Raw genomic sequence first — 20,329 nt, 5'->3', positions numbered from 1 at the left:
TGATTTTGTTTGTTCGGCTAAAAAGTGTAAGTGAAATGCACAATAATTGTTTTCTGCTTAAAAGCGTTTTTATTTGCACTTTGCCATAGATTCTTACACAGATATTTTTTAAGCAACAAGTTAGAGAAACTCATTTTCTAAAATGTTGATATTTTCATTTTAGTACTTGATCATAAACCCTGAAGATTTGTTTTCTGTTGCAAAAATATCTCTTATGCAAGACATGTCTCCAAAACACAATGTTAGATATTCTCTTTGGTGCAGAATATTATCCCATTACCATATGTATAAGGAAAAAAAAAAACTCTATAGGGTCGGTACACTCGTTCGTTTGATATTTCTCTGCATGCATCCCAAATAATAACATTGCCCTCAAATCTGCATTATACATTTAAACTGAAATAAAATGTAAAATAATTGTCATGTCCTCCTATGATCCCAATTTAACATGAAGCACATCAGTGTGGGATTATTATTAACTAAGAAAACTGAAAGGAAACTTCTCTTCCTTTCCTAAATAGCCACACTGTTTTCTACCTCCTCTGGATCCAAGTATTTGTACGGCACTTCCAGAGTCTTGTTTCTCTCTTTGATTGCTGCACTCAACGCTGCCAACTCCTTTTGAAAGTTCTCTATCACCTGCCGTGGAGTCTTCTCACTGAAGTGGTCCTCGGGGTACTGACCAAGAGGTACCTGATGAAATCAATGACACTTAGTTTTTCTGCCACCGAGATGCAAATGTTTGAAAAATGTAGACTAATCGTGTAAACATATGGAACCATGAAGAAGTCATGGAGTTGAATAGTAGCGTTTTACCTTATTTATATACAGGTTCATCTCAAGAAAATAGAAAACCATGAAAAACCTAATTGTTTAGGTCATTCCCTGCAAAAAATGAACCTAATATATTATAAAGAAACATTGAGTGATCTATTTCAACCATATATTTATGCTCATTTTGTGAATGGATTGAAGCTACAGAAAATCCAAAAGGAAATTTCTCAAAGTTGCATAAACCAAATAATACATGGACATTTTTTTGACAGAAATTTAGGGTGGGATGGGTAATTGTTTATTTTGTTTTGTGGGTTTGTTTTATTGATCTGTACAGCATTTTGAACTGCTTTTAGTATGAAGGATGCTTTGTAAATAAAATCGATTGGTTGACTGGATTCTCCTTCCATCTGGTGGAAAGCTGTCAAATCATCTGTCTTTATTCTCCAAGGCATAACATTTCCTTACTACAAATATATCTGTATCCATCTCGTGTAATATTCAAGATTTCAAAGAAACTGAATTTTGGGTTTTCAATAGCTGTAAGGCATACTCATCAAAATGTGCTGAGTACATTAGACTGTGTAATCAATTTAAACAATATATGGGTTTTTTGGGGGTTTAAAGCTAAATAACTGAAATGGATTCACTTTTAAATTATTTTCTGCTTTATTGAGATCAACCTGTTCAAATGTTCTTGATAAAGCTTGACCATATGTTTGCAAAACATACTGAAGTGTGAACACTCACAAAGTCACTGGACCGCTGGCTGAGCAGCCACAGGGTGGCCATGCCCTGAACTGTGGTGTTGACATCCGGCAGTGTTTTCGGCATTGTTTCTTCAGTCGCTTCCCCTTTTTTGGTTGGAGGTGGCAGTTGCAGGGAAACTGGAGTGTTTGGCATCCAGCTACCAAAGTCAAACTGCAGTATAGAAATGAATATTATAGTTTGTTATTGATTTCTTTTGCTTGTGGAATTTCAAAATACAGCTCTATTAACTTTAAAGCATAATGGGTATAATTATAGTTGTATCTGACTATCAGTCAGATAGTCTAGAACTATCTGACTGATAGTTTTAGACAGTTTGCTGACTGGATTCAGGCCATAATTCCTTGAACCTTTAGATGGTTTAAAATAGTGTTTACTTGGTTGTTTGTTGTTTCTATTTTTACAACCAACCGTTAAAGCTATTAAACTAGATATGACAACCTACCCTATCTTAACAAAATGTATATCATTATTAGAATCAAGGTAGAAGGTGCCCTTTGGTATTGACCTGAGACACATTTATATTGATAATTCAAAGATAATATGGACACAAATATCCCTGCATACCACACAGGCAGTATACCATATCAGAGCCACATGAGTTACTGTTTTAGCTATGCTGTAAAGTCTGTATTCAAAAAATTATGTGATTTGAAAACCGTGTTTGGTGAATTTGAATTATGTTCTAGCATTTGTAGCATTATTTACAGTATCAATTGATGGCTTTGTATTCATTTACTCTGAAATAACACAGCAAGCTTCAATTCATGTGCAAATAATACAAATCATATCTAAATCCCAAACCCTTACCTGTCCACTGTTCACAGCAGCATGCTGGACTGAGCCGGTGAAGATCACCATGGTGACAAACTTGATGAGCTCATCCACTGTGGTAAGTTTCTGTGGGATTCCTGAGAATTAGAAAAAGTAAACTTAACATTTAAACATTCGATGTTTGATCAATTCTTAACCGTCTGTCCCATCCCACTGATTGTCTCTAACCACTTGTTCTTGTAGGTCTGTAAGTGGGTGAGGGTTGGGGTGGGTTGGTGCCTATCTCCAGCAGTCTTTGGGCAACATTGGGACACGCAAGACAAGCAACCATGCACACACAATCATATCTAGGGGTAATTTAGAGACTAAATAACATAATAGTCAATTGACTTTTAGGAGGCAGCTGGAGTACCCAGAGAAGATCCATTCATACATGGAGAAAACGTGCAATGTTCTGGGTTGGGACCCAGAACGTCCTTGCTACCAGCAGCACCACTTTGCAACCCAAATGCTTCCATTATACAGATCTGTGATATGTTTATCAAGCCGTATTATATTCTTTAATGTATACCTGAGCCAGGCTGGGAAAGGAATCCATGTTCAAAAATGTCCAAAATCCACTTTTGAAGTTCGGAGTCTTGCTGAACTTCAGCATTAGACTTGTAGTAGTAGCTCAGGATACCCCGCACAAATCTTTCAGACACACAGAAATATTTTGTGAAAGACATCAAATACATACCCAGTAATAGTGAAGTGTATTTCTCATTTCATGACTTTTTTTCAGGAATATTACTGAATTTATGATACCTTTTTTCTTTTCTAATAATTTACATTTCTAAAAAACACAGATTTTTTTTTTTTTTTAATACCACAAATTATCTGCATGAGGAAAATGACCATAACTGATACTGGACAACAGTTAAGATGATTTCCAGAGTAAGTTACTTGATTTAAATTTGGGCTGATTTAAATTCAACATGGGAAAGAATTAAAGAAAAAAAAAAAAAAAACTGAAATCCACTAAAATCTTTCTTGAATTTTTAAACAAAGCTTTATTTAGCCCCAGACATAATTCTACCCATCTGTGGTTTCTGGAGAAGTTTTTTATTTTTGCTGGTTCACAGTATAATCATTAATGTTGTTCTTTACAAACATGATTGTTTTGCAAGCCAAAATGGAAGGCCTTAGTCAGTATAAACAACAAAGTATTAAAAGAAAGCAGTCTGAAAAGCATCTCAGACAAAAGGGAGAAAAAAAAATAACTACCTGTTTCTCTTCTTAACACATTTATACACAATCCTAATAAATAGAAGTGTGGAAGTTTTGCACAATAAGCCATCTGATGATTTGTCATTAAGAGATAAAGTAGCATGATGTAAGATGCAAAATGGAAATAGCCTATTATACCTGTTGATAGTATCCCACACTCTGAGTGCATCATCTCTGTAGTAGAAGTTTGGTACGTCCTTCAGTCCGCGCTCAGCAATGTCTTCAGGCACACAGAGAGATCTGTATGTTACGGAGGACAGCGATCTCCTTAGAATTGTCATCATACCCTCTCCTCCAGAAGCTGAAAACTAGAGAAAAGTAAAGTCAGAGTTAAAGACAAACACTGTCATTCAAAATTTAAAATAATGTCCTTTTGAGTAAAGTTTTTTTTTTTTTTTTACTTTGGTGAAAACACCCTCCTCAGATATGAGTCTTTTCCGAGCTAAGACGTTGATCTGCAGAGTGTAGCGAGTATGAGGTATGAGAAGCTGAAAAACAAGAAAACACTGTTGGTTATACAACAGGAACAGTTTGCAAATTAAAAAAAAAAACCAAATGTATTCTGAATTACAATAATACAAAGTGAAAACTTAAGAATGAGTGCAATTAACAAATTAAAAGTTCATGTTTTTTTTACATGTTGCATCATCATGAGAATCTGTCAGTACAGGCATAAACACAGAGGGACCTGCAGCTTCAGTTACCTTGAAGAGAGGATGCACCATGGGCACGTTGCGCAACAGTGACACTGCAAAGACCTCAGCCAGCAGGTGAGTGCGCAGCAGGTGAACGTTGAGCTGATGCTCATTGAAATCTGCACTTCTGACAAAAATCTTTGCCATCAGCCAGTCGTACTCGGAATCAGATGGCAAGAAGATTGGATTGTCCTCTGCTGGTTTCTGCTTCAGCTACATCAGAGTTTAAATAAAGTATCGGCATTTATTTCATTACAGGTAAATCATACAGTTGAATAATGTTTCTGAAATTGTTTTGCATTTTTTCTGCTGACTCATTTTTTTCTTGAGAACCTCTGTGAAGAGTTTTAACTTAATCCACACTGATAGTCTGAAATCAGATTAGACAGAACAGTAGTCAGATAGGCGTGTGTGTTTGAAGATATAACCCTTCGACAAAAGAACAAACCAGACTGGTGGTGGTAGTGATACATTTCTAATAATTGTGTTATCTGACTTCCAAGTTTTTCTACAAGTCTACTTTCTAAGAAAGGGAATTTCGCTTTTGACTTCTGTCAATTCTTTTCAAAATAAACAATTTGGATGTCATTCTCTTGTTCTTAATACATTTAAAAATGGCTTGATTAATTCACAAACTTATCACAACACAGTAATTGTTGCCATCAGGCATCAATGTCTTGCTGAAAGCACAAATGTCTCATTTCAGAATCAGAAAACCAAAAAAAAAAAAAAAAATGTTGATAGTGTGAAGGCTTCATGAATTGCAATTGTTTTTAAAAGCAGATGCAGGATTCAAAAACACTTTTTTTTTTAAACACAAAAGGTTCTTTGGAGTCACGTATCCCTAAAACAGAAAGAAACAAAAAAGAATTTTGTTTTAAATTTAACAGGAATGTGTTGAATTAATGTCTGAGAAGCAGAGAGTGATCAGAAGAAAATCTTATGAATCAGCAGGTTTTAACCTTCCCCCAAACAAAAATACAGTTATGAATTAAGTTAATTGGAGCATAAGTACAAAAATACAGCACCTGTTAGTGAGGGGGTAAATCCCTCTCACACTGACTGATCAATTTATTGAAAAGAAAAACTTTTATCTGCATTCATTCACTGCTGAAATGTGTATTGTACTGTTGATAACAATGCTAACACCTGCACACCTGTTAACACCAAAGTAACAATGCTAGTCACAAAATAATCTGAATACTGGATACAGCCAGGATTTTACATATTAAAAAAAATCTTTAAAATTACAGGTTTTGTGACAAGTGGTCATGAATTACTGACAGACCAGGGTTATCATAAAAGGCTTACCAAACAGCTACTCTGGTGGGTCCTCTAGCTGTGATCAGACAACATTTCTCCTCACTTCCTCCTCATTGACAAACATTTCAATTATCATAAAAATGTTTGTCTTATGAACTTGATTTGAAAATGGCAACTTTGCAATGAATGCTTTTATCTTGAATGGCTGTAGTGTTAGACATTGATGTGCATGTTTTAGGTTCCAAACTCAACCTAATCAATGGCTGCTTGGTCTTAAGTCCCTGGTTCTTTCTGTTAAATATTTTTCCAAAGTTTGTTATTCTCGACGGTTTGGTTCCTGCCAAACTTTAATCTTTTGGTTTGTACAAAAAAGATATTTAATTGAATACTTAATAATTTGTGTACTTTAATTACTGTATATGAGTGCTAATCTCACCTGAATAGCAATTGGCATGAGTTTATCATCTGGAGTTTTGTGGAACAAGACAAGAGGAGCCATCAGGTACTGTTTCTTGTCATTGATGGTGTTTGCTTTCACTCCATCCATTTGCTTGTAGTCACAAAGGAATATGTTGCCTTTCTGTTTAACATTTTCAGAAAATGTTAAAAGATTTTATGTAAAAATACAAGAACCTCAAATCTACTAGGAAATATCTATAATTTTTTTTGTAAAGGTAATCACCTTAATTTCTTCTGCCAAGCTGCAACAACCATCAGGGAAAACCATGTTGTCCGTAACAGGAAAGTTGCCAGGCAGGATGGTGCAGCGGCGAATCAGCATGGGATTAACCCCGTTTAGAAACTGGTAACCAAAAAAAGCATCGTCCTTCCAGTGTTGTTGGACATAGACTGTAAAAAAAACAGAAAACAAAACAATAGCACAAATCTTTCACAAAAACACTATAAATTTGTTTAAAAATATAAATGAAATGATAAATACAGCCTTCAAAAATGGTGGAAGAGCAAGCTGAAAATTTTGCAGGCCATGAGGACACTGAACGTTTTGTTGTTGAAGCATAAACAGTCTAAAATACATTGTGAATACATTCAAGAAGAATAATTTAACTTTTTCGTCCAAATCACCACAAAAGTGTCACTGTGCACTTTTTACAAGGAACTTTTTGTTACAAAATACATCTTAAACAATTACAACAAATATTAAACCCACACCCCGGTCTTAACATGTTTCATGGCTTAGTACGATTAACTTCAGTGCAAGTTGTCAATACCAGATATATCAGACTGTCTGTTGTAAAAGACTCTTTTGATATCCTCAATGTTCTTCCAATTTGTCTTATCATCAGCCATCCCCTTCAGTTTCAGCTCAGCCAGTCTAGTTAAGAAAAAACAAAACATTAATGTGACATAAAAATCTCAAATTAAAGGCATATTTGTATCAGATTATTAGGAGTTTACCCTGCGCTTGCTGTGAAAAGAAATTCAGTCTGCTTGGTAAAGGAGAACCAGACTTCAGCAGGTAGAGACAATGAGCCATCTGTTTTTATGCAGTGAGGAATTCCTTCCACATACACATCCCAGCTGAGAAAAAAAAGAATTTGTATGGTGTTTTATTTTAGTACAAATAAACTAAAATTTATTTAGTTTCTCAATACAAAACACATCAGCATATACACTTGCAACCTAGTAAATTAGAATTTTCTTCAAAAAGGTAATCTGCATTTTGGGAACCTCGGCCCTAGACTCTGGTAAACTGCTGAGAAAATAACAACGCGCTTCGGGCTATGCAGCAGCGGCAGTCTGAGCTAACGCAGAGCCTTTCCGAACTGTCGCAGCAGCTGAAGGAGATAAGTGCTAAGATCAAGCCGTCTGCTGCAGGGACCGATACTGCTGCCGCCCCGCCTGTTCCCGCCCCTACCTCCCCTTCACCCAGCTTCCGTGAGGTTATTTCCCCTCTGCCGGAGCCGTTTTCCGGGGAGCAGGGTAAGTGCAGGGGTTTCCTGCTCCAGTGTGCTCTGGTTTTTGGCCGATCGCCTCAATCCTTCCGCGATGACGCCAGTAAGATCTCATATGTCATTGGTCTTTTAAGAGGTAAGGCCCTGAAATGGGCTGAGGCGGTAATTAACGAGGCAAGCATACACCTCTACTCATACGATGACTTTATTGAGTCTTTCAAGCAGGTTTTTGATATGGTAGCCAGTAGGGAGGACGCTAGTAAGAGACTTTGGGAGTTACGACAGGGGAACCGGCCTGTCTCTGAACTCGTGGTGGAGTTCCGCATTCTGGCTGCTGAAACGGGGTGGAATAATGCGGCTCTTAGAGGAGCTTTCAGCAACGCTCTCTCCGAGAGGATGAAAGATGAACTCTCTTACCGTGACGAATCTAAGACTCTCGAGGAGCTAATCAGTCTAGCAGTCCGTATTGATAACCGGATACGGGAGAGGTCCAAACAACGATCCGGGACCTCCGCAGTCCCGTCTAGGGCCGAGGTTCCCAGAGTCACGTCCCCGACCCCGAGTCCTCCTTCGTCCCCATCACCACCGCCTGAACCTATGGAGATTGGTCGGGCCCGGCTCACTCCCGAGGAGCGTAAACGGAGGAGAGACGCCGGATGCTGCCTGTACTGCGGGGTTCCCGCCCACTTCATCGCCAACTGCCCTGTTCGCCCAAAAGCCGGGGCCCGTCAGTAAGCGTGGGGGTACTGGCGGGCAAACTCACCACCAAACCTCATGTGAGTATCCCTTCTCTTCTTTGTATCTGTGGAGAGACGCATCCCATACTAGCATTTATTGATTCAGGGGCTGAGCAAAACCTAATCAGTCCAGAGGTTGTTAAGGAGTATGACATCCCGGTCCACACTCTCTCTGCCCCCATTCCAGTGTCTGCGTTGGACGGAGGTCCATTAACCACCATGACCTGCCGTACTGACCCACTCTCGTTAGTGGTGTCAGGAAATCACCATGAACAGATTTCTTTTTTTTGTGTTTCCGACCAAGTCCGCCCCCCTGGTGCTTGGTTACCCCTGGTGACAGACTCACAACCCGCACATTAACTGGTCCATTGGTCTCATTGAGTCGTGGAGCGAACACTGTCATAATTGCTGTTTACAATCTGCTGTCCCCAGGGGGCCCCCTAGTCCTACTGCAGAACCTGAACTGCCAGACTTATCATCAGTTCCCACCGAGTATCATGATCTTAAAAGGGTTTTTAATAAGACACTAGCCCTATCTCTCCCTGCTCACCGCTGTTACGGAAAATTATTATTTTTAGTGCTTAATACAGCTAATCTTACCCCAGGTGTAAAAGGTATATTGAACAGTCTGATTTTGAACAAATTTCTTAACAGTTAATTTTATGTCATATGTAAAAGGTATCTTGAACATTCTATGTTGTATAAATTTCTTAGTTTTAAACAGATATTCTGTGAAGAATTTACAGGAAATTATCCACCAGAGTAAATGTCAAAGGTCAGGAACTAGATGCAGATCAAAGGGGATCTTTTAGGATTGTTATCAGGGCTCAGGAAGCCACGAAATTAGCATCTATTGCAGGGCAGAAGCCTGTATGGTTCACAGAACATCAAAGGTTTTTTAGAACCACATCTGGCAGGGTTTGGAACTAAAATGCAACATAGAATGTTGAGATCATTAACATTTTTCTAAGTATTAATAGCAAGTTTATAACCAAAGTGTATTATCTAAGTTTAGAATGGTGAATGCTGAATGTATTTGAAAATTGTACTGTCTATGATAATATCTGAACCAAATGGAAATTGTTTCAATGAAAATGTGTTGTTTAGTATTAGAAAACTGTTCAGGATTTTATGTGATAAAGCAAGGACTTAAATCTTTGGAAAATGCTGAATGCAGTAGACCAGAATTAGGTTTGTGAAGATAATCTTTCCTTAAACTAAATTACTTGATTTGGCCGGGAGGCACTCCGAATGTCACAGGTATCTGTTAGAGCCAGAAGACTAGGATGCAGCTGCTTGCTCCATTGTTCTTCTAGAGACCAAATGGCCTTTGATCTCTGGCGTGAAATTAAGGGAAGGTCTAAGTTCCTCTGAGTGTCCAGGGGAGCTCCTGGTTGGTCGAACCAGGGGTACGCCTTAATGAATACATTAACAAGGAGAGAAACGCCTCCACTATAAAGAGATTGAACACGATAATAATGATTCAGATCGCTGTTATTTCCTGCCGTTTTGGCATTCAGCCTTCTCCAAAGACATGTCTTTGCTTTTTCTTTCTCTGTCTCTGTCTTTGTTTTTATTCTTTGTCTGTCTCAGGTAATGAGTCTGTATCTTGGCTGTTTTGCAGTTTGTGTTGTTACTTCATTGTGGTTTCCTATGAGATTAAACGCTGTAACTCTGTGACGTCATCACGCATCCTTGTTCCTGATTGGCACACACTCCTCGCTGGAAGGACCCGGGAAAATAGGAAGAAAAGAGAGCCAAGCTTTTTCCAAATTAAGTTAACTTAGTAACTTTCTTCCTTCAACACCGCCCTTATGATTGTGCCATTGAGTTGCTCCCTGGAGCCCCCCTGCCCTCAGGCAGACTTTACAATCTGTCAAGACCCGAACGAGAAGCCATGGAGAGATACATTTCTGAGTCTGTTTCCGCAGGCATAATCCGTCCATCCTCTTCCCCCATGGGGGCGGGGTTTTTCTTTGTCCAAAAGAAAGACAAATCACTTCGTCCCTGCATTGATTATCGGGGGCTTAATCAAATTACCGTCAAGAACAAATACTCTCTCCCCCTCATCTCTTCATCCTTTGAGTCAGTCCAAAGGGCCACCATTTTCTCCAAATTAGATCTGCGCAATGCTTACCACTTAGTGCGGATAAGAGAGGGAGACGAATGGAAGACTGCTTTCAAGACCCACATTGGACATTTTGAATACTTGGTTATGCCTTTTGGACTTTGCAACGCCCCAGCAGTTTTCCAGACCTTAGTAAATGATGTCCTTCGGGATTACTTGAATGTTTTTGTGTTTGTCTATTTGGATGACATTCTAATCTTCTCCAACAGTCTCACCGAACACCGGACCCACGTAAGGAAGGTTCTTCAACGTTTACTGGAGAACAACCTGTTTGTGAAAGCAGAGAAATGTGAGTTTCATAAACCATCCTTGACCTTTCTGGGTTTTGTGTTTGAGGGAGGACAGGTGAGGCCCAGCCCTGAGAAGACTCAGGCTGTCCAGGAGTGGCCCGTTCCTACTTCCAGGAAGCAGCTGCAGCGCTTTCTAGGTTTCTCGAACCTCTACAGGCGGTTCATCAGAGGCTTCAGTTTGGTGGCCGCCCCCCTCACGCCTCTTACCTCTATCAAGAGACCTTTTTCCTGGACCCAAGAAGCTGACCGGGCCTTCTCAGAGCTCAAGCAGAGTTTTGTTGACGCACCCATTCTGATTCACCCAGACCTATCTACTCAGTTTGTTTTAGAGGTGGATGCATCTGACACCGGGGCTGTTCTGTCCCAACGGTCTCACCTCGATAATAAACTTCACCCATGCGCCTTTTTCTCTAAACGTTTCACTCCTCCCGAACGCAATTATAACATTGGCGATAAGGAGCTCCTAGCCATCAAATTGGCTTTGGAGGAATGGCGACACTGGCTTGAAGGCACGGAGCGGCCCATCCTGGTCTGGACAGACCATAAAAACTTAGCCTACCTGCAGTCTGCTAAGCGCCTGAACCCAAGACAGGCCCGCTGGACGCTGTTCTTTTCCCGTTTCAACCTGACAATCACATAAAAAACTCTAAAACTCTGGGTCCAAAAACTCTAAACCAGACGCCCTCTCCAGACGGCATTCCCCGGACAGCCTGGATGACTCCTCCAAGAGTATCCTCCCGCCCACCTGTACGGTCGGTGCCATCACATGGGAGCTTGAGAGTTCCCTCAAAGCAGCCCAAGCTGGTGAACCGGACCCTGGAGGTGCCCCCAATCGCACCTTTGTCCCCACCTCCATGCGGGGTCAAGTGATCCATTGGGGTCACGCATCTAGGTTCTCCTGTCACTCTGGGGTTAGCCGCACCATTGGGCTCCTCCGACGCTATTTCTGGTGGCCATCCCTTAACAAGGATGTGCAGGAATATGTCAGGGCCTGTGCTAGGGGTCAATCGTCCTACCGTCCTCCTGCCGGCCTGCTTCAGCCTCTCGATGTCCCTTCACGTCCCTGGTCTCACATTGCCCTGGACTTCATCACTGGTGTCCCCCCCTCCCATAATAAATCAGTCATTCTCACCATCATTGACAGGTTCTCCAAGGCATGCCACCTAGTGGCATTGGCCAAGCTCCCGTCGGCCCCCGAGACAGCCAGACTCCTTTTGCAGCATGTCTTCCGCCTGCACGGCATCCCATCTGTGATTGTCTCCGATAGAGGGCCTCAGTTTGTCTCACATGTGTGGAAGGATTTTTGCTCCGCGCTAGGGGCCAAGCCCTGTCTATCTTCTGGCTTCCACCCCCAGACCAACGGGCAATGTGAGAGACTTAATCAGGAGCTAGAGAATACCCTGCATTGTGTTTGTGCATCTAATCCTGGTTCTTGGAGCACCCACCTACCTTGGGTGGAGTATGCACACAACACTCATGTCTCGGCCGCTACAGGCTTTTCCCCGTTTGAAGCCTCTATTGGCTACCAGCCCCCTCTCCTACCATCCTCTTTTCCTGAACCAGCCACCCTTTCTGTTAAAACCCACCTCAGAAGGTGTCAGAGAGTGTGGGAGCAAACTAAAGCTGCCCTGCAACGTATCTCCTTTCAGAATAAAAGGATAGCAGACAGACTACGTATGCCAGCTCCCCAGTACACCCCGGGTCAAGAGGTTTGGCTCTCTTCAAGGGATTTTCCCCTTAAGTCCACCTCTAAGAAACTCTCTCCTAGGTTCCTTGGCCCTTTTACTATTATTTCGGTTATTAGCCCCTCTACAGTACGCCTAAGACTCCCGTCTCACCTGCGGGTTCACCCGGTTTTTCATGTTTCTCAGATCAAGCCTGTTCATTCCAGTCCCTTGTGCCCTCCACCAGGACCCCCTCCGCCCTCCCGGCTTGTGGATGGCCATCCTGCCTTTTCTGTCCAGCGCATTCTGGCGGTCCGCCCTCGTGGGCGCGGCCGTCAATATCTGGTGGACTGGGAGGGGTATGGACCAGAACATCGGTCCTGGATTCCCTGTTCCTTTATTTTGGACCCTGATCTTATCTCTTCATTTGAGAGGTCAACTGCTTCTACCTCTAGTTGTCCGCCAAGAGGCGTCCATTAAGGGGGAGGATACTGTCATGTCCCATAGCGGTGCTGCGAGTGTGTGTTGTCCCCTACCCTCTCTCCTGCAGGGCGTGTCGGACAGGAGCGGCCAGCTGGAGCTCATCTATCCATTAGGAGGAGAGGTTTTATAGAAGCCGAAGCCTGATATCGCTGCCAGATGGTTCTACGCTTCCAGTGAGACCTCGTTCCTGGTCATAAAGATTCCCCGTTCCTTGGTCCGAAGTAATCCTCGTTCCTGATCTGTAAGAGGGCTTGGTTTGGCTTCTCGTTCGGCTCTACGCGGCTCCTGCTCTCAGCCGTTCCCCGTCTCCTGTCTGGCTCCGTTTTCCTGTCCGTCCGCCTTCGGTGCTGGATCACCCCCGCTCTACGCGCTTGCCTGCCTGTCCACCCATCGACCCCTGTGGAGGCTCCGTCCACCTGGCTTTTATCGAACCCCCATTCTCCGAACTTGTCAAACCCAAAACTCAAACAGACAACTCTTAGCGGTGGATCACTCGGCTCGTGCGTCGATGAAGAACGCAGCTAGCTGCGAGAACTAATGTGATTTGCAGGACACATTGTGGATGGCCATCCTGCCTTTTCTGTCCAGTGCATTCTGGCTGGTTCCTTGGTTCCTTGGTTCCTTGGCTGCTGCCCCCCCCACCGCTGCTGGTCACAAATAAATTCGAACTTACCTTTTGCTGGTGTGGCGTTTGTAGTTGTTTCTGCACTAGAGTCTGGTGAACAATTATGTCATAATCAAAGTAAAACTCACACCAAAATCAATATTTTTTGCTGATAAGCTATCTAAATAAGCTATCTGGGCTTCTGCCTTTAGGTTTCTGTGAGAATTTTGACATTTTTGTGCAATTCTTTTAGTGGTGTATTATTTTGCTTAAAATCGTCTCACTACTGGTCTCTTTGGTCAAACGGTTCTTAGACATTTGAATTGTCCTATTGGTTGCAGCAGTACAGCTTGGTACAATGTTATCATTTCTGGTATAAACACACAGCCCAGGATATGCTGTGGTGGCGCAGGGGATAGCGTGACCCACATTTGGAGGCCTTGAGTCCTCGACGTGGCTGGCGCGGGTTTGATTCCCGGACCTGGCAACATTTGCCGCATGTCTTCCCCCTTTCCTATCAGCCTACATATAAGTAGGCTGATAGAGCCCACAAAAGACCCCCTAGAGGGGAGAAAAAATAAATAAAAGCACAGCGCTCCTTTCCTCCCCACCTCTTGCTCGCCACTATCCCATTGGTGAAGATTTAAACGTAAGAAGCGCTGCCATGGCGACTGGCGGGCATTGCTAATGGAGTTACTCAGTTTTACAAATGTGTGATTTATTTTCAATGTTGTGTTACATTGTTACATTATATTTAGTGTACTTTATACCATTTTTCTTCTTTTAATTCCTCTTAAAGTCTGTTGTCTTTTTTCACCATAACAGGTAAAACACTTTTATCTTACCTGGGATTAATTGCGTACAAATACTTCAGACATGTTTTTTTGGAGAGGTACCTTTTATAGTTTCTTTTTTTTCTGTAGAACATTCTTAATATTTGTCATGTTTGGTATTGTTGCAATCATATGCAGAAAAGAAGTGTATTTGTCCACCCCAAAGCTTATGGGGGAAACGTAGAAAATCTTAAATAGATTAAGAACATTTAAAAAACAAGCTGTGCTCAATTTGTGATTACTCATGAATAAACATTTTAGTAGTTTGACAGGCCTGTCTATAAATTAGAAATTTGTAATAAAACAAGTTTCAGTGTTATATTGATTTGCTGAAGTAGATTTACTTCCAAGTTAAGATGTAGCTACTTGTAAATATAAACTCAAACAGGAAAAAGGGTTGTTTGTGTTTTTGCCACTGATTTCTCACCAATAGTCCTTCTGACGCTGCTTGAGCTCTTCTTCCCGGCTGTACCTGCCAAGATGATGATTATCTTCGAACCCTTTCAGGGCTGGGAAAAGACAGAGGAAAAAAATCATGTGACGATGTGTTGGTATTAATTTGCTCCTGTCTTCCTCTAGTTGAACAGAACCAAGCGTTTAACAGAATTTGCGGCTGTTCCACAGACCTGTTCCTTCTCTGAAGCGGTGCACCTTGCTGTCAGTGATCCAGCGGTAGATGGGAAACTTGTAAATGTCTCCCTCTGGGGATTTGACTTCAACTTTGGCTGGGAACCAAGCATCTTCTGGGAACACCAAAAAAGGCTGTTTGTCAAGCTCCACCAGCACCAGTTTTCCAAGGGAGGTGGGGCTGGAAACTGTAAAAGATGCCACCTAACACAATAAAAACAATAATTTGAAATCATAAAAAGACTTCAAGTGCATACTTACAGCAAGCCACAGCAACAAAATGGTTTAGATCAATGAATACTTGTCTACATTAGAGTATCTTGCTCAAATATATTTTTCAAATAAGAACAGGGAAATATCAGCCTGTACATCTGCAAAGCTGGCAGAGACGTACGCTAAAATAATACCAGCTGTAGTTACAGAAAATGGAGGTTGTTTTGACTTAAGGGGGCAAATTCATGACTCACTTTTTTCTCTTTTTTTAAAAAAAAAACATTTTTGTAATTATACATTCTATTCTGTCCACTTTGCAATTATGCATTACTTTGTGTTGGTCTATCCCAATTAAATATAATGAGTTTGTGGTTGTAGAATGACAAAATGTGAAAACTTCAGTGACCTTAAATACTTTTGCAAGTCCCTGCATTGTACATATCCGGGATGTGTTACATGAAGCAATGCAGTGACTTTATGGCATTACACATACCCTGATGTGAAATAAGTGACAAGGATTTTGTGATTCTTGGTCTAAAGCTGCTCTACATTTGAATTTGAAGCTCAATCTTTCAGACTTACAGCTCCTCTGACAAATGCTGAAGGTCCTCTCAAGCTCAACAGCCACTTGTGTTCACTTTCCCCTCCTGTGCCAACCAGCGTAATGTAGATATTGTTGAAAGTGGTGGCATTGGTGAGATTAGCAGTGTACACAGTTACTTCATAATCCAACATTTTTGCTGTTGAAAATTGATCCACCTTGATGTCAAGGTAAAAACAACAAGAAAGGGAAAAACAATCATCATCAACACTGATTGGTTAGTTGTTCTAGTTCATTGCAATACAATTAAAAAGGATTGTCCTGATAACTAACAAAACGTTTTACAGAGAAACTGATGAAAGATACTGGATCACAATGAAATGGACAAATTCATCTTGAAATAACTACAAACAGAAGATTCTTGTTTGTTTCTGTTCTTCAGCAACTTTTGAGTGTATTAGTCTTACCTCTGCTAGTGAGATCACAAAGGTTCCCTGAAGAGCTGCTGTGTTGATGCAACTTAGCACCACTGATTTCTGTATATATACACGTATTCAATGGGAGTGTTTGTTCAGTACCAAGAAACTGCCATGGTGATGAAACTACATGGAAAGTAAACCTCCCACCTCTCATCTTTAGACTTTTTCCTGTTCTTATTTAAATATGGGGACTTTCATGTCTGAACACGTCGGGTTTGCATACCCCCTGAGATATTGATAGCAATAAAACCTGCATGTACCTACAGAATGACACATAGACAATAACAAAAACCAAGATTTTTGTTTACAATTGTTTTGTCCAGAACAACAAAACAAACTGAGTGCATGTTAATTTATTACTTAACACAAAGATGGTTTTTTACTGTTTTTCACACCAAACCTCATTTAGAGTAACCAACACATAACTTGGATGCAAAACTATTTCTCTGCATAGTAATTTGATTAAAATCCCTTCTTACCATGTTCTTACCATGCAAAAGGATTTAGCAAGAACTTGTAAAAAGTTCGGTCTTGTAAAAAGTCAACCAAAGGATGATTTATTTGCATATTATCTGTTGCTGATCTTTTGGCAACATTATGAAACTATTCATTTCCTCATTTAGAAAAAAGCTTGATGTTTTCTGACAGTTACTGCATCACAGTAACTGTCAGATACTGTGATGCAGTATCTGACAGTTATGTGTCATGTTTGGTAAAGTACAGAGATGACATTTCACTTGCCGTAAATGTAACCTGTTCTCGACCTATAATGTTTAGAGAGGGTTTTGGATGCTATTTAATCTAGAAACCATAAAAATTGCTGGACAAAAGCGAAAACTTGTCTGCAGTCTAAAACTGAACGTTCAGGTTTCATAACTCAATTTTCTGGTGCACGTGGAGTAACTGTCGCTCTGTTGTGCAAATACCTGTGGTAAAATAACTGAAAACGTGCTTAATGTACCACAAGCTTATGTCACACATTTTACTCTGACTAGCTGAATTGTTGTCTATGTTCAGCATTGTTAAAGCACATACCAACTATGGTAAATGTTCTTCAATCCATTGATTTCAACAAATAGAAACAACATGCAAATAATATACTGTTAGATGAAACAGATATTGCTTTCATTTGGTTTCTTATTGCAAATTTAGCTCTGGATCAAAATCTTATGACAGGGGAACAAATAAGTAATACACACAACACACATGTAGCATCAGTATTTATCTAAAAACATATCAGTTTTATTAATTAAAATATAACTTTTATCAGTCTCCAATTGTTTGTCATTACAATGAACAAATTACAATGCAAAAAATTTGAAAACCTTCAATCACACAATGCAGACAAAGCAGCAAATAGAACAACTTAAAAGACCAGAAAGTTTAAAAAAAGTGTTTAAAAGTCATATTGAAGCCATTTAGGGCTAGTGGAAATGTTTTTTCTAAGGCACTGTAAGTGCATTAAACATAAAGTAGGGGGACGATTTTGCTCTGCATATTTAATGGCTGTGGCAATATTTTTCAGAGTGCACCCTGGTTGTGCTTGTGATTTAAATGCAATGTTTAAATGCAGTGTTTCTGTGCTCATATAAATGAAATGCTAAAAGGTAACCCAGACCTCTGCAAATAAAAACACCTTAACATCCCACAGTAGTTGAGCAAGATAGAGGATAGAGGAAGTCTGTTAAGTTGCACCAGCTGTATGTAATTAAGTGATGAGAAACAAATCTGTAACCAACAGATTTAAAAGTTACAACAGTAACAACATATTGTGATTGAACAATATCCTACACAGTTCATTAGGACTATTTTTTGTTAAAAAAAACAACAACAAAAAAACAAACAAACAAACAAAAACACATTATGGTCTCAGTTGTTGGTATATGGTCATTTCATGGAAGTTAAATGCTCAACCAAGTTTTTGATTTTATGATATTGGTGAAATAAACTTAAGTTTTCAAATAATATTAGTGTTCTCACATTTTACAATAAGTTAATACTAAAGAAAGCAACCTAATAAAATTTATTTTAAATTTGGGTTTGAAGAAAAGTGTGACTATTAACTTTAACATAGTAATAGCCTTCAACTTGGTGTCACCTAATTCCAAAATTTAATTATTTCAGATTGATCTTGATTGGTCCTGATTTTATTAAAACAAATGATAAGAATTAGTTAGAACTTAAAAGTGAACGGGCAACCTGAAGTTTCATTTTAGCCTGCTGAACATGCCTCTCACTACAACTAGTTCATCAAGTTCTGTAACTTTTTAAAGCAATTTTGAAAACCGTAAATGAACAATTAATGTTCTAGGTTTCACTTGAATCTAAAGGGAAATGCCTTTGACTCAAAACTCTGGCTGTGAAAGCTGTAGCAACAAAAGCTTTTATGTAAATAGCTTAGTGATTCTCAGTAAGATAAAGAGAAGGAATGCTAAAGGACAAATCAAAGCACACAACATCTAAACTTTGTACTTTAGTACTAAGCAAGAGTGCTTAATTGTCTTGTCTGTTTTTGCTAAGATGAGTCAGAAAGCCAGTTTGAGGGAGTAACTTTCAGAAAATCTGGTCTGATTTTATCTTTGACTGTGATGTAAATGGGCAGAAACAAAACCTTTCAGAGAGATAAGAGCCGATCTAATCTATTTGACTTTTGTTTTCTATCTGTCTATTTTCAAACTCTAATTTATATAAAAATAGAAAGGTTCAAACTTTTTAAAGCACTCCATGAAGAACCATTCATCAACGTCAAATAAATAACTCATTGTCATGTGCTAATGTTTAATATGTTGTACACAGAGCAAACATTATTATTTTTCACTTTGAGAAAGAAAAACTAGTAAAATAATAAAATAACTTTTGTAAAACAGCATGAGTTGCTGCAAATTTTTAGACTCTGGGAAAACAATTATTATTACTATTTTTGCTGTTTCATATAGCAAACAGGAACAGAAAATCAGTTTTCTTTACTGGCATGGGCCTTAAACACACAGAGCTGTGGGGTGAAGGAGCATAAAATAATGAGCACTTATACTTTCCCTTTAAATGCCAGTAAAGGGTAAATGTAAAACTTTTGATAGTAAGGTCGAGGTTGCAGCTCACAGTAAGTGGATGCATTTCTTTGCAAAAATGTTGATGCCTATTCTGCAGTAGACTGAAATTTAAATCAAATTCATTTTTTTTTAATTATTTCCTTCTGCACATTTGATTGAGCTGCATCACCAAAATGTCAAATTGTTCTTATCATAAAACTCAAAACATCTTATTTGCCATCAAGTATTATTAATTATGAAAGTGAGAACCCCGGTTTCTATTACTTTATTAAAACGTTGGTGAATAATTCTCTACTTATCTATTTTTCTATTATATTTTGGTTTATAATTCCATGAGATATACACAACAAAATAAATTCAAGAAGTAATTTTGTCCTTTTGGAGATTTAGCTAGAAAGGTGTAGATGCAGAGAGCCTCAAGCTGAATGGGTTACTCTTTCAACAAATAGTAAAATACATTTGATGAATGAAAAACAGACTGTGACAAGGCTCCAATCTATAGGTACATAAAAATTTCAACAAAACTTGTAATTCATAGAAAAATCTACATTACATTACTGTGATTGTTTAAGGAAATACAAGTAAAGATGTGTTAACAAAATATGCTATTATGTGTTTTCCAGTCACATAGTGCCATTTTGTAGCACAATCAAGAAACTTTGTTACCTACAGTCGCTATAAAAATGCTCAATCTATCAAACTTAACTTTAAAAAATTGATTTAGCAATTTGTCCCCTTAAAAACGTATATTTACGTATTTGAGGGTTTCAGATGCACATATCAAATTTGTGGCTAAAGTATGGCAGTGTAAATCAGAGCAGTTAATGAAAATCCCTTCAACCTACTTGAAAATTGTGGTAAATGTGTAAAAGTCCTTAAATAAATGTGTCTTTTATTTCAGTTGGCATAATATGACAAAGAAGATTTTGACAAACTGAGCGTTTAATTTGATTAGCTTACACAGTGGATGTAGACTGCGTACATTTAAATGGTTTTAATAAAGTTTTTAGCTGTTGCTTAAGTTATATGTAAAGCCTTTTTTTCAATCTAAAGTTTACTCTCTTAAATTTACCAGTGTCTAGGAACATTCAATTTGTACTTCTTCTTTTGGCAAAATCTGCAAAGGTGACATAGTAGCACATTTCACCTAACCATTCTTCGAAACAGGAAAGCAAGAAAAGAAAAAATCTTTGTTAGAAATGAATGCAAAACATAGCCAGTCAT

The 20,329-nt window shown here is 39.4% G+C and overlaps 1 protein-coding gene and 1 long non-coding RNA gene across 2 annotated transcripts; one reads left to right on the top strand and one right to left on the bottom strand.

Annotated features, from left to right (window-relative positions):
- Positions 1 to 46: 46 nt before the first annotated feature.
- Positions 47 to 16,097, bottom strand: LOC122829021 (arachidonate 12-lipoxygenase, 12R-type-like). Its single transcript, XM_044113180.1, has 15 exons — positions 16,044 to 16,097; positions 15,618 to 15,794; positions 14,822 to 15,026; positions 14,623 to 14,704; positions 6,960 to 7,082; positions 6,773 to 6,876; positions 6,226 to 6,392; positions 5,980 to 6,123; positions 4,290 to 4,493; positions 3,987 to 4,073; positions 3,724 to 3,893; positions 2,888 to 3,009; positions 2,353 to 2,453; positions 1,525 to 1,695; positions 47 to 693 (listed from the first exon to the last, which is right to left on the bottom strand). The coding sequence occupies exons 2-15, from the start codon at positions 15,768 to 15,770 to the stop codon at positions 514 to 516; spliced, it is 2,013 nt and encodes a 670-aa protein (XP_043969115.1). The 5' UTR covers positions 15,771 to 15,794; positions 16,044 to 16,097; the 3' UTR covers positions 47 to 513.
- LOC122829025 lies at positions 8,182 to 10,709 on the top strand. Its single transcript, XR_006370316.1, has 3 exons — positions 8,182 to 8,232; positions 10,531 to 10,552; positions 10,658 to 10,709. It is a non-coding gene; the product is annotated as an uncharacterized LOC122829025 (long non-coding RNA).
- Positions 16,098 to 20,329: the final 4,232 nt, after the last annotated feature.

This window comes from Gambusia affinis, linkage group LG04, assembly GCF_019740435.1.
Source record: "Gambusia affinis linkage group LG04, SWU_Gaff_1.0, whole genome shotgun sequence".
In the NCBI taxonomy this organism is placed as follows: Eukaryota; Metazoa; Chordata; class Actinopteri; order Cyprinodontiformes; family Poeciliidae; genus Gambusia; species Gambusia affinis.
The sequence above is the reverse complement of the archived record's forward strand: the minus strand, read 5'-3'. Positions and strand labels throughout refer to the sequence as shown.

Coding starts and splice junctions, on each gene's coding strand:
- LOC122829021 (XM_044113180.1), bottom strand. CDS start 15,770: ATGTTGGATTATGAAGTAACTGTGTACACTGCTAATCTCACCAATGCC. Junction 4,074..4,289: donor TGGTGCATCCTCTCTTCAAG/GTAACTGAAGCT, acceptor CTTGTTTTTCAG/CTTCTCATACCTCATACTCG. Junction 3,894..3,986: donor AGGAGGGTGTTTTCACCAAA/GTAAAAAAAAAA, acceptor ACTTTTCTCTAG/TTTTCAGCTTCTGGAGGAGA.